This window comes from Lepidothrix coronata, unplaced genomic scaffold (genome assembly GCF_001604755.1).
Source record: "Lepidothrix coronata isolate B3197 unplaced genomic scaffold, Lepidothrix_coronata-1.0 Scaffold55, whole genome shotgun sequence".
In the NCBI taxonomy this organism is placed as follows: Eukaryota; Metazoa; Chordata; class Aves; order Passeriformes; family Pipridae; genus Lepidothrix; species Lepidothrix coronata.
Window position 1 is genome coordinate 1161779 of NW_016690235.1, and position 13636 is coordinate 1175414.

The window sequence follows — 13636 nt, forward strand, 5'->3', positions numbered from 1 at the left end:
GGAAGTATAAGGTACATGGACTAAAATGCTTCAATATTTTATTTTTTATTTGAATATGGATAGTTTTTTGAAACTATATGTAAATTTGGGTGGTGGCAACATGCAAACACTATGAAAACAAAATCTCTATGCAGCCATAGGATGCCAGGCCTTCTACAGCTCTTCAATGCTGAAGGTACTCCTTTTCATGTCTTCTGATATTACCATAAAGACCACTGACCACAAGAAACAATAAAATAGCAAAACTGCCTTGACAGGAAAAAATGAGAAGGCAAAATCAAATAACTCTGCATACACATTTGTAAGGGAGATTCCAGTTAAATTGAATTTTGCTGTGCGAGAAACTTCTTCTCACAAAGCCACTCCAGAACCAGCTCAGCACAGGTTCCTTTGTGGACTAAACTCTGTCATCCATAAAACAAGTCACCTACTAGTTTACCCTAGAAATGTGCACTTTGTCTTCAGTGATGCTGAGTGAGGGGAACTGTCCTCACAGACAAGAACAGCAAACATGAGCCCTGCATAAATGCTGAAAATGTGAAGATATAAAAAAACCACCAAAATAAACATTTTCTTGCAAGCATGGCAAATTCTGCAACAAAAAAAGAATGAAGGCAACAGATCTGCTATAATATAAATAAAGCATACCAGGGATTTTTGATCCAACAGAGAGTCCACTGCCTCCATCGGACAGTTTTCCATCGATGTACACCTTCCATGCCCCGTCCCTGCATGTCCATGTGACCGCAATGTGATGCCAGTTACCATCATTCACTGAAGGACAGTCTGTTATCTTCTCTTTCCCATTCACATAAAGAACCCAGCTGCATGGAAGGCAGATGAAGGCATACTCAGTTGCATGCAGCAACTTCAAAAGCATGGTCTGTCTCATATGACTCAAAGAAATGTTAGTTGCCTAACAAGGTAACTGAGTCTATACCATGTAAGAAATCTCTCCTGAAAGATCATCGTACAAGATATCTCTGTCTCAGAGGACTTGGAAGGTATGGTTACCACATGTAAAGCACGACGATATAAGTAATGCGCTTTTGTACCAAATACTAAAACTCAAGTCATGGCTGCACGGTGGATTCTTGAACCAGCTGGTTGAGTTTGGAGTCATGCTACAAGTCATACTCTGCTTTTGTACAAATACAAGTCATGCTCAGAGTCATGCTACAAGTACTCTGAGTGTTGAGCTCCAATTCAATCCATTAATTGTCTCAATGAGTCATTTAAATATGATGTGAATGTAGTTCAGACAAAAGAATATCATGTTTTCTAAATTCACTGCTTTCTCACCATTAGTCTTCTATTGGGCAAAAAGTAAAGGAAACAAAGTGAGGAGAAAAACAAAACAAAGAGACAACTTCAGCTATGGAGTTTGGATGCAGATTTTTCTATGCCAAAGCAGGCAAAGCTGATATTCAGACTTCTGTTCTGTATTTTCTTTATCAATTCAAGACATCTGTAAGCTACAGAAAAGCAGAAATGTGATTTACCCATTGTAATCAGTCAGAAGAAATGCATTATCACTTCCATTCTCCACTGCATAAGAAATGGGAGTCCCATAGTTTGTGGTGTCAGTGGATTTCATCCAGAATGTACAGGTGATGTCACCAAGAGATGGTAAAACACCATCAAGTATGACATATCCATAGATACCAGAGACTTCAAAATCAAGATTGAAACCAGAGGACTGTTCTGCAACAGACAAAGAGTTTTCAGAGCAACATTCCTGCAAATCTGGAAAGATAATCAAATGGAGTCTAAGAAAACGCAATAAAATGGAACACAGTCCATCTACAAAAACTATTCACTTTAAATTGATCAGAGCTAGAAAGAATGTTTGGCAGTCTAACATCAGCCACCATACAGAGCTTTCCAAGGCTAGAAAACACAGTGTTTGAAGATAAACAACTGGAAAAGAAGCTGACTATCTAACAATGAATATGAAATTTGCTTTCCTCTATCAAAAAATGACACATCCCACTACCATCCAATAACCTAAAGAGGTGTGATCACCTGGTTCCATTTAATTCATGAGAGTGAAGATTCAAAAAAAAAAAAAATCCAACAAAACAACCTAAGATTTTTCCTGTTCTGAACTTACTGGAACAGCACTTTCTGCTGCTGTTCAGTGCAGAGTGACACCCTTTACAAGGATGCTGCATGTAAAAGTTGTCAAGTGGAACTCTACTGAAAGTTGGGTGTTAAACTCTGACATAGGATGGCAGATGTAAATGACCTGAGTGTCCTCTACTGTCTCCATAAAATCGACATGGCTTCTTCCACTTCTGTTTAAAGACTCACCAGCAACTATTATAACTATTTATAATTTTCATGGAGTGGCTAGAAGACAAATGGATTTGAGCTTCGTAGTTCAAATGCCTCCGGCATCCCCCAGGAAGTTTCACTAGGTGTGACCCATTTTGCCTAACCACAGGGAATTTTTTGCCTGTAGGGAACTTGATGCCTTTAGGACTTCTAAAGCTAAAACTACCACACACTAACCCTGTGATGCAAAGCCCTACACAAAATACAAGAATCAGAAAGAGATAATTAACTCAGATATACACAGCAAATACAAATTAAATTTGATAGACCTACTGGGTATTAAAATGATAAAGCCAAGCCTTAGAAAAGAGAAATGACACTGCACACACGCTGTTACTTGTCTGCAATTACACTTAACACTGCAGTCACACAGGCTTCACTCAGCCCCTCAGTCCCACCATCTTAGCTGCTTTTCGGGGGAAGCTGTATGAAATCAGCCCAGCCAGTGCAAGTCTTGTGCAGAGACTTAGTCAAGCCACCTTTGTCTGAGACTTAGTCCTTTGTACCTGTTTCACACCTGCTGCCTGTAAAGCCAGGGGGACATTTACAAACGTACGAGTTCAAGGCATCCACACAGGTGGCTTGGTTTAAGCAGGGACTGGAGTCACAGTCGTTGATGTTCACTTCACAGTTCAGTCCTGTGTACCCTGTCACACACAGACACCTACAGAGGAAGAGAAGCACACTTCAAAGGTGGCAGCCATCATAACAAGGAATTCTGGCCATGAGGCCAGATCTGCCAATGGGAGTGGCATATAATGAAAAAAAAATCAACCAGTATTTGACTTTTCAGGCAGATACACAAGGCAGTATAAAAAGGCACCGAAACCTCTGCTACTTTGAAAACCAAGGTGCTTAAAAAGTACCAAAACTTCTGGGGATATGGGGAGGGAAAGAGTTACTTAACCCAGACATTAACAGCTGGACAACCTATCTATACAGTGATCTAGGATATGACACTGCTATTGGTATTTGCCACTTCTGATCTGAGTTCAGGTACCCTAAAACATAAAAATAAATATTTGGAAGTTACCATTGGTGTTTGTACTTTAACCTGTATAGTCTTAACATGTACAGGTCTTCCCAAGCTGTTGAAATGTAGTATTACCAGATACACAACTGGTCATCTGGTCATCACCTATTATTCTCATGGAAAGCAAAATAAGCCCTTGAAGTTTAGGAACGTGGAATTCTTTTGGAAGATCAATATTAAAACCATGCAGTCCAATCACGCTTACATTCCAAACTCTGTATATTTTCTTTGCCGTCTACCTTGGAATTTTTTAAGAGTGAGGACACTATGATATATTTTCTTGTCTTTTAAAATCTCTTTTAGTATTCATAAGTGGACCACTTATATTGGATCAGGCTACCAAAAGGCTTGCTGAAATCTAAGAAGTCTGAAACACCACAATTTGTCTGACTTTCCACATTGTATTACATTAATCATCTGTTTTTCACCTGAAGCTGTTGATACCATCTCTGCATGTAGCTCCATTCCTACAGGGTCTGCTGAGACACTCATCAATGTTTCTTTCACACAAGACACCAGTAAAACCTGGGAGGCACTTGCAGGAGAAACTCCCAACTCGATCTTCACAAATAGCCCTATTAAGACATGGGTTTGAAAGGCATTCATTGACCTCCATTTCACAGTGAGCACCTGAGAAAAAAAGAATAAAGTAATAGCTTTGGTTTGAATCAAGAAAGAAAATTACTAAGCCATCTCTTATTTTCAAGGACTGTTACGTGGACATAGAAGAATTCCGGAACTATCTTTGCAGTTATAGAAATTAACACATAGCAAATTGTGAGGAATTTAAATGTATCTTGACCATTATGTGAGTAATTTGGGTTGAACTAGAAAATCACCTGAAGAACTATTTGGAGCAACTAAATCTGCTACAGAAGATATTTGGCTGAAATATTAACTCTAAGGAGAGATCTGAAGGCCAGAATTCTGGGATTTCTGATGTGAAAGAAGCTCTATGTTACAATGACTGAAGAATGAAGAAACTGAGCTCTTCGGCAACATGATAACAGATACATGTATTTGTTACAGGAATATATGAAAGCAAAAGGAAGCCAAGTACAGGGATTGGGAGTAGTTTTAATATAGACCATCCTGTCTATTGTTATAATATTTTTCTTTTAAAATAAAATTAAACCCAACAATTAGAACCCATGTGAATGTCCTTATTCTTTCCTAAACATCTCACATCAGGTTCACGGCAAAATTAGTAATAGAAGACCTAGCACTTAGTAAATCCTTCTGAAGCCACTTGTACACTACAGAAACTCTGACGGATTAGATGGATGTAAGGAATCTAGTACATCCATATCAACATATTATATATATATATATATATATATATATATATAAAATAAATATATTGCTATATAGCAATGAGATGGAAATAGTTTGGGCAGGGTAGGAAGACATTGTTTTGTCAGAAAGAGCAAAGGCTGACTTAAACAAAACAAGGTGTACCTGTGAATCCTTTTGCACAAGTGCAGTGGTAACTGTTCTTGCCATCAACACAGTGGGCTCCATTCAAACACGGACTGGAACTACATTCATTTATGTCTTCCTCACACAAGAGACCTTCAAACAGCAAGGATTACAAGGCATGATCAAGACATAGTCACTGTCTGCATATTGCAGTGACTGGATGTGGAAAATAGAACAACACCTTACTGCTGGCATAACAAAGGCCACTGAGAGCAGATGAAAAAATTCCATCATTGACTGCTTTACTGCAAACACCTACAGAGATTCTCTGTGTTATTTAGATGCTGGGATGCGAAAGAGGCAAAGTCCATGGTATGTCTTTATAAAGTTTAAAAAACAATCCAGCTGGTGCTGCTGTTGATAAATATATAGCCATAAACGTGGACAATGAGGGAGACTATTCCTGGTGGAAAACAGAAAGCCTTTTTTTTTTTTTTAATCACACAAAATTATCTCCTTGATAGTTTATTTCAAGATTTAAAAAATTAGGTGCTGTTTTGGCAAAGTACTCAAGCATATTAGTTTCACCATAGATTTCAATACCTTCAATGTGCATGCAGATGACACTGAGAAAAAATATAAGAAAAAGCCCCCTCACTTATTCATAGGAAGCAGTAAAGCAACTGCAAAAATGTTTTGTCTAGTCAGGCCACACTCAGTCTCACAAGCACTTTCCCTGTGAGTGTTTACTATTTCTCTGAATTTTATTCCTTTTTTCAGACCGAAAATGCCACAAAAGAGAAGCATACGTACATCCCCCCCAGCCTCAAATGCTCATCCTTTTATTTAAAAATCTATTCACATGCAGTAGAACCTTACTCTAACCTGTAGATCAGATTGTTTTCCTGTTTTCCATGGGTGTGGAATTATACAGCACTTGTGTTTTGTGTTATCTACTTGGCACAGAAACAATGCCTGTTTGAAGAAAAGCTATGAAGTGAAATTACCTGAATAGCCTGGTTGACAATGGCAAACAAAAGTCCCAATGCCATCTTTACACATTCCATTGTTTCGACAAGGAGATGATTTACACTCATCAACTTGTGTTTCACATTTCAAGCCTAGAACACAAAATAAAGGATTCAGAATAGGGAGGCAAAATTTGAAATTGTCCAGAAACGGAGATGTCATGACTACTTAATGTTTATTATCTTCTTATTAGTTTGTGTTTTAACAGACCTGAGGCAAAATGTTATTAGAAAGGTGTGATGCATGTTTGGCAACAGATTGATCAGTTCCAGAGAGTGGCACTTAATATCTATCACAAGTAGGCTTGATAAGAGCTGAATTATGAGACATCTGTTTGCTTTGAAGAAACTGGGAAGCCAACACCAAAAAGAAGTACAGGTACAGTACAAGTACCAGTGGAGTTTTCCATCTAGAGTGCAAATTTCCAGCTTTTGTTAATCACAAATATTGGCAAGTGATAGGATTTTCAAATGCACTAACTCCATTAAAAGAAATCCCATTCAAAATCATTTCTGCTAAATACAAGATAATTCAGCAAGAACATGAAGAAGTATTTACTTTCTTAATACGTATTCTAAATATATGACGGACATTCCAATTAGGCTATATTGAAATGTTTTGCTCCTTTACACTTGCTCATGTTAAAGGCATCAAGACATATTAGGTACTCCACCTGCTTCTCAATTTTTTACCTGTATATCCAAGTGGGCATATGCAGATATATCCACTTCCCAGTTGCTTGCATGTCCCATTATTGTGGCATGGTTCCAGAAAACATTCATGAAAGACCTGTCAGAGGCATGAATGATATAATTACAGCAAAGGTGGCACAAAATTAAACTGTACACCCTATAGTCACTTTGGAAAGATGGGATAAAAAAGTCACCAGCATTAACTTCTAGTTCTTCCTCTTTGTCTCCGCAGCACACCAACTATTCTTTTTTATTCATACAGAAAAATGCCACACATCTGAAACATTCTTTTAAAATTACCTTTTAACCAGCAAAATGTGACTGTCACAGTTATTCCCTCATAACTTTCTTAGCTATGATTCTTATTATTTTATATTAAGATATCCTTTATTTGTGAATTCTCCACTTTGCCTCCTTTGACATCAGCTAGTCACTTCCTGCTACTGGCCATCAGGTCAGCTGGCACAGAACTTCACTGTGTGGCATTATTTCTTCTATTGTAGCAAACTTGAATGCATCAAAGCCCTTGAGTAAATGATCAACTAAAACCACAGGAGATAAGCTTGTCATCTGTCCCTATGTTATACAATGGTTCAGGCCAAATTTATCATGAGTCAACTTTGCCCCTGTTTACACAATATCCCAATTTTAGACTCAATCAAAGCACCCTTGTCAAGGGTTACACACTGGGGGTGAGATGGTGGGAGGCATCTCTGGCAAACATTGTCATTAGAGTAGTTTCACACAAGGATTTGCCTGTGTTTCAAAAGGAGTACTCACAGTAGAAGGGAGCTCTGTTTGCCTCCTCTCAAGTGTATGTTAGTATATGTAAACTCAAGACTTTACAACTGAGATTAAGATGATTGGTAGCAGTTTCTGGAATTCAGCATATAGAAGACCTTAGATGACTGAGTATAGTCAATCTACTTTTTATATATTGGCTGAACATCTTCTGTGTAGTTTACAAGTGTAATAAATATTTCATTCATCAGGTGAAGGCTTTAATTCCAAAATTAAATATTGTCAACAGCTGATGCCACCTCCCCTGTTCAATGAAAGTATTTCTATGATTATGAAGAGAGTTTGAGTGTTCCCCCCTAAACCATTGCTTCCATCTCTTCAGGAAATATTGTCAGCAAAACAATGACATTAGAAAAGGTCTTAGTCATTCACTGCTGCATAAAGCACTTTTTCTTTCATTCGAGATAGTACTGATAAATAACACTTGTCCTTACCTGACTGCTGACTTTGTACTGTTTGCTGATATTTTCTGGCAAGGCTGGTACCATCATTACACTTTCCTCAGCTGCTGAAAAAGTAGAGCCAAAACCTAAAGAAGAAAGATATGAAAGTACTGTTAATGACACTGTAGGGCAAGGTCCCTATTCCATGAAGGCATTATAACTGCATGTTAGAAATGCATCTAAAGATATGCTGCAAAAAAGTGAATTTGTGGGAATAAAAAGCAAACTTTACAGTACTGTTACACAAATATGTATTTGTAAAGACATACATTTCTAAAACATACATATATATATATACACAGTGTACACATACACTCACTTTCTGCATATGTATACTCTGTTTATTGAGCCTGGGTATGATTCACACAGTCACTCCTGTGACTGTAAGGCAACATCAGTAGGCAGAACCAGCTGTGAACTTCACTGGTTGGAATCAAAGGTCTACATTTGCGAAGAGAGTAAGTGGGATGCTTTCTGTTAAGACCACTGATGGCTCTCCTTATATTATCCCTTTATTCACTTTATCCAGCAGAGATAATTTGGCTTACTTGAACAATCTGTGATGGATCTGGCACCAATGACAGTAGTTGTTCCATAAAAGGGGCAAGACAAGCAGTAGGACTTTCCTGGGTCTGGTTGATAGTAGTCTCTGGGACAAGGGTGGCAAGGTGTCAAACCTGTACGAGAGAACTCGCCTGCAAGACATGGTACTGCAAGAAAAAAACGCCAATTTTTTGAGTGATCTGATCTCTTGCATCTCCACCCTACCTTCCCTCACCTATTTTTGATCACTTTCCTCCCCTCATAGTCCCTCCTTAAACTTAAAAGGAACAGGATGAAACCTGCCAGGAATTCACAACTCTAGGAAATGCCTATTTAAATTCTTCTGTGAGGTGACATGTCTTTCGCAAAGGGCTATGGAAATATCAGGGAAGTATTTAATTCTACTACTTTTGCTGCTCTGGGGGCAGCTTTCAAATGGAACTTCCTTTCTCTTTTATCTCTCACACCTGTTTTAATTTTTTTCCTTTGAGAAGGAGTAATGATGAAGAAAAGGCTTTTTTGTACCATCAATCCCTGCAGATTATTTACCCTGGGAATCCTTCTGGCAAAGCTTGTCCAAGACAGATGAGGAGAATTTCTTGGAAAGCATTATGGAACAAACTCTGTTAAAATTCAGTATTTTTTACAGAAAATGTGGAAGCTGTTCCAGAGATAACAGTGACAAATATCATTCCCTTTCTCTTCTGTAAGGAAGAAGGTTTTATTTTCATTTGGTACCCATCATGTATCTAATTTTATTTATCTTTAGATAAGAGTCCACTTTGGAAATCAGGAGGAGGGCAACCGAAATTATCAGTTTATCAGGAAATGACCTATCATTTTGCTGAGAAATGTTGCTTTGTCCACACTCAACCACAAGAGGAATTCAATCTCAGGCAGATGTATTGAATTACATTAGCTGATGTTCAAACAACAACTTGGAAATTTTTAGTATTTAGTTTAAAAAAAGTCTCATTGCTCCTTTTGTTACAAACCTCCACAAGCTGAGACATCTACTGCGCCTCTTTTTACTGTTGATGTATTTTCTGGGCAAGAGATACAATTCCTGGATCCAAATGCCGGCTGATATGTTCCAAGTGGACATGTTTCACAGGTCTCAAGACCATTAGATGAATACGTTCCCTGCTTGCACTGAGCTGTAAGGCAGAAGAATTTTGAAATATTAAGCAAATCTCCAACATGGTTTCCGATCTCTGAAAATAATGCTGAAATCACACTACATGTCACAAGGACTTTTATTTCTGGAGTTTACTCTACTCTGAAGGACTTCATGGGTACAAAGAGCAAAAAAAAAGACAATTGTGGTAAGCTACTGATAGTGCATTTGTGAATTATTAACCAGTGAATTCTCCTCCAATCAGCTTCACAGATAATCTACTGCAACTCATTTCTATCAAAAAAATTAATGATAAGACAACAAAAAGGAAATAAAACTACCAACTTCTTTTTCAGAACAAGTCACGAAGAGATAATGGTTCTGAGCTGTTCAATGTCTCAGCACTGTAGTGGAGTGGGGCTGGCAATGACAAAAATGATATTATTTTAAGTTTATTAGTCCCTGCAAAATGGGATCACATTCTCAGAAATGAAAGACAGAAATGAAGCAAATCTTCAAAGGCCTACTCTTCTTAAAACATCTACCCAGGCATCCTGCAAGCTACACCAGTGGTGAAAACTTGGATTTTTCTCTATACATGTGTACCAAGGTACAATTAGGAATGCTCCTCATCTCACACCAGTATGAAGTACCCCCGTACTTCCACCATGGGGAACAAAAGGATATCACCAAGCATTCAGAAGTGGCTGTCTGAATAAGACAGAAGTTCTCACCTTTGCATTCAGAGATGCTCCTAGAGTGTAGATACTCAGTATAGCTACCAGATGGACAACTTTTGCATTCCAGCTGCCCTTCCTCATCTTGGTAGGATCCAGTCCAGCAGCTTTCACAGGTAAGATGCTCCAGGGAGTAATAGGTACCCAAAGGGCAGTTGACTGTAATGTTGGAAACATAAGTTTCCTTCAGAGTGAAAAATCTTGCCCCTGGAAGTTCCCATTTAGTCAAACTGTGTTTATATGAAATGTGACTCTGTTCCTCAGCAGATGGGGTATCTCTCTGGAACACTGCAAAAATTTAACTATGCACAGGAAATGGAATCCAATTCCCTATCTTAGCTACGCATCACTCACAAGACTAACAGGGTTGAAAGACTGCATACCAAGCACTGTTTTCTGTGTGTGACCAAGCATGGATATGCCTGATTTCCCCATGGGAGTGGAATTCTGGGTACAAAAGCATCCTTTTTTCCACAGGCCTTAGTTAGGAACATAAACATTCTCTGGAAGTCAAACTGTGCAAAGCATTTTTGCAGTTTATTGTTATGAGAGACACAATCTCTGGACTGTGTCAAATCATAACCCTCTGCAAACATCCTCTAAAACCTTGCTTTGCAAAAAGATTCCAAATACATGTAAGAAACAAGTCGTCTGGCTTACCACACATTCTTCCTCTCAGCACAGAACCAGGCCTGCAGAAAAGAAAGGCCTTCTCCGTCTCCAGTGAGTTGGTGTCAGCTACAATGAGTTCAGATGCAAACTGAAAAGAATACATGGGTTCTTTATGGAGAGTTCTATTCAGCCTGTTCGTGATTGTTTCCAGAGTTTTAAGGAGCCGTCTCTGGTTTTCCAGTTCCAATGTATCATTCCTTTCATCAGGCAGTGGCACGCTAGCTGGAATATAAACAGCAAACACGAAAACACACAGATTTTACAGTCAGCACTTCCACCGTACTCTGGAATATATCGAGGGCATCACTCAAGCTTGTCAGTGGAAAGTGGAAAGCACAAAGCCCTCCATGAATATGAGGCTGTGATCTTTCCCTCAAGCAGAAAGTCTGTGATGAAATGGGGCTACGACTGTGTCCAGAAAACTGTCATCTGCATCTTCACCAGGCTTTTGTGAACTGAAGAAGTTTTACTGAATGTACTGAAACACTATTTTTAAAAAGGAAGTGGAGGACAATATTTTCACTTCTCTCACCTGTGATATTAAATATTAACTTGATTTTTTGGTCAGTCAGTGGAACATTCAGCTTATGCCTTTTGATGCGAGCAGGTGCTGCTTTTACAGAGGCGGAGAGATGCTTGGATAAGTCTTCTTCTTGTGCTGCATCAACAAAATCACCATACGAATAATCCAGGTGGTTTGCTGTCCCCCAGCCAGCCGGTCCTGTGGGACATTAAGAAAGAACAAAAAGAGAAACAACATCATGTGGAAAATAAATACCTCTACTGATTTCTAAAATATAACCCCAAGAGAATGGGGTCTGTTTGAAACTTCAGATGATGACTGTTGACTTTGTCTCCTCACAAGTGCCTATTGTACCCTCATTTTGACTAATGAAAAGGAAAAACCAATCTCATTCCTAACTGATATGGTAGAGATCTTCAGTCTTGTGCAGATAGCCAAGCTTTAGAGAAATAGTTACAAAAGTTACATACTGTAATTCTTTCTTCCTCTGTCTTGTATTCACTCTCACCTGCCAGCAACATCTTAAACAATTCCATATTGCTCTTTCTTCCTCTTCCTGCTTAATTACAGACAGCACAGCCTATGTCATGTCTCCTTTGCATCTTCTCACAACTCCTGAACAGTTGTAACATTGTCTGGCCTCTCAAAAAAGGCATCACCTTATGTGCTCATTACCTCCAGACAGGCATTTTCTGTTATGCAGAGAGCCAAATTCAGCCCCTGTATAATATCCTTCACCTGCAACATGCTTTAAATCAGAAACAAACAATTGTTTCTGTGTATAATCTACTTCTTCATATTGACTAATTGTAGAGAGGCATGGTCTATTTCATTGATCTAGCTTATTTTTAAAAAACATAAACATAGGAAAAAAAATCTGCCAATTACCTCTTAGCAGTGAACTAAATTTGGCTTAATTTACAGTGGAAACTAGGACAAGTTGACCCCACAACTTTGAGGGTAATACTGTATGAGTATTCCACAACTAATTTTCTAAACTGCTGTCTCTTATGACCTGAGGAGAGTTCTCCTGTCCTGCCTCCCCAGTGTAAATCATGAGAAATTCCTGAAAAACAGCAACAAGGTTACTCTGGTAAGAGGTTGTAATGAACCAGAAGAGAATAGGACCCCACATTCCATGTCCTTAACACTGTTTCTTCCAAATGCCCTTACAGGTTAGTTCCAGCTGTCATCAGCATTTGTCCTTACCCTGATGACAACTGCAGACTGAACATCCAGCCCTGCCCCACGTCTGAACACAAACAAATGTGCTCTCAGACTGAGTGAAGCATGTCTAAAAGGTGAGCACAAGCAGGAAACTCTACCAACTAACTCCACTATAAACCTGTAAAAGAAACACAGTCCTGTGACAGAGTACACATTGTGATGTGGACCTGACAAAATGCCTTCTGCTCAGACAGGTAATATAAGTTACCCATTTTCAGCTTTTCTGCTCTGAGCACCCCCACGGGACTCAGAAAGGCCAAGGACAACAGCAGTACAACATGGACACTAACCTGTTTGAAAATGGACTGAAAATGACAACTTGTCATAAAACAATCACTGCCACAAGACACAAGGACTGTCACTCTTTTCACTCTGATACAGCTGCAGTCATGGTGCAAAACCTGCCCTTGCACACAGGATGTAATTTCACAATTACTGGGCAAACTTAAGCTTGTATAACTTTACACAGTGAGGGTTCTGTGCAGATTCAAACCAGCATCATAGATGCTCTTCATTTTCACAACAATCTCCAAAACAATTTATTGTACTTTTTTAGTCTTTTGGTTTGAAACTGCACATTTTTAAAAAGTTTCTTTCTTGTAGGCTAACCAAGCAGGTTTCTAAGACTCTGTGTGTGTGCCCTTCTCTCCCCTCCCCACCATGAGGCACCTCAGCAAACCTCTACACTGTATAGCAAGTAGCATCAATACCAGACATCAGTTACACGATATTTTTATAAAACCTATGATGTAATTTCTTATTACATTACAAGTGCCACAGTTATTTTAAAAAAGTATCTCGTAGAAGACATTTTTGCAGGAATTATGCTGTATTAAACCTGGATGGCTAAAAATCTATGGAATCCATAATTACCAATGGCAAACCCATTTTCATAATCGTAATTATATTCCAAGCAATGTTTCTGTGTCTGATCTTCCAATCTGCAGTCAATATCATCAACGTCATTACAGAATGATGGGACCTTCCAAGATAAAGAAGAATAACATTAAAAAACATAAAACCACATAGCCCTCTCCACTAACTTAAAAAAAATTAGTTACAA

General features: G+C 38.6%; 1 protein-coding gene across 1 annotated transcript in view; it reads right to left on the minus strand.

Annotated features, from left to right (window-relative positions):
* SVEP1 (sushi, von Willebrand factor type A, EGF and pentraxin domain containing 1) overlaps positions 1-13636 on the minus strand; it is a 123153-nt gene that overhangs the window by 48012 nt on the left and 61505 nt on the right. Inside the window, exons 14-28 of the mRNA XM_017816355.1 lie at positions 13447-13555; positions 11356-11544; positions 10812-11045; positions 10149-10310; positions 9293-9454; positions 8303-8464; positions 7746-7840; positions 6511-6607; positions 5797-5910; positions 4829-4942; positions 3799-4000; positions 2844-3001; positions 1503-1704; positions 649-824; positions 440-489 (exon numbers count right to left, since the gene is read on the minus strand). Coding sequence (XP_017671844.1) covers positions 440-489; positions 649-824; positions 1503-1704; positions 2844-3001; positions 3799-4000; positions 4829-4942; positions 5797-5910; positions 6511-6607; positions 7746-7840; positions 8303-8464; positions 9293-9454; positions 10149-10310; positions 10812-11045; positions 11356-11544; positions 13447-13555 — 2226 coding nt within the window. The remainder of the gene's footprint in view (positions 1-439; positions 490-648; positions 825-1502; positions 1705-2843; positions 3002-3798; positions 4001-4828; positions 4943-5796; positions 5911-6510; positions 6608-7745; positions 7841-8302; positions 8465-9292; positions 9455-10148; positions 10311-10811; positions 11046-11355; positions 11545-13446; positions 13556-13636) is intronic.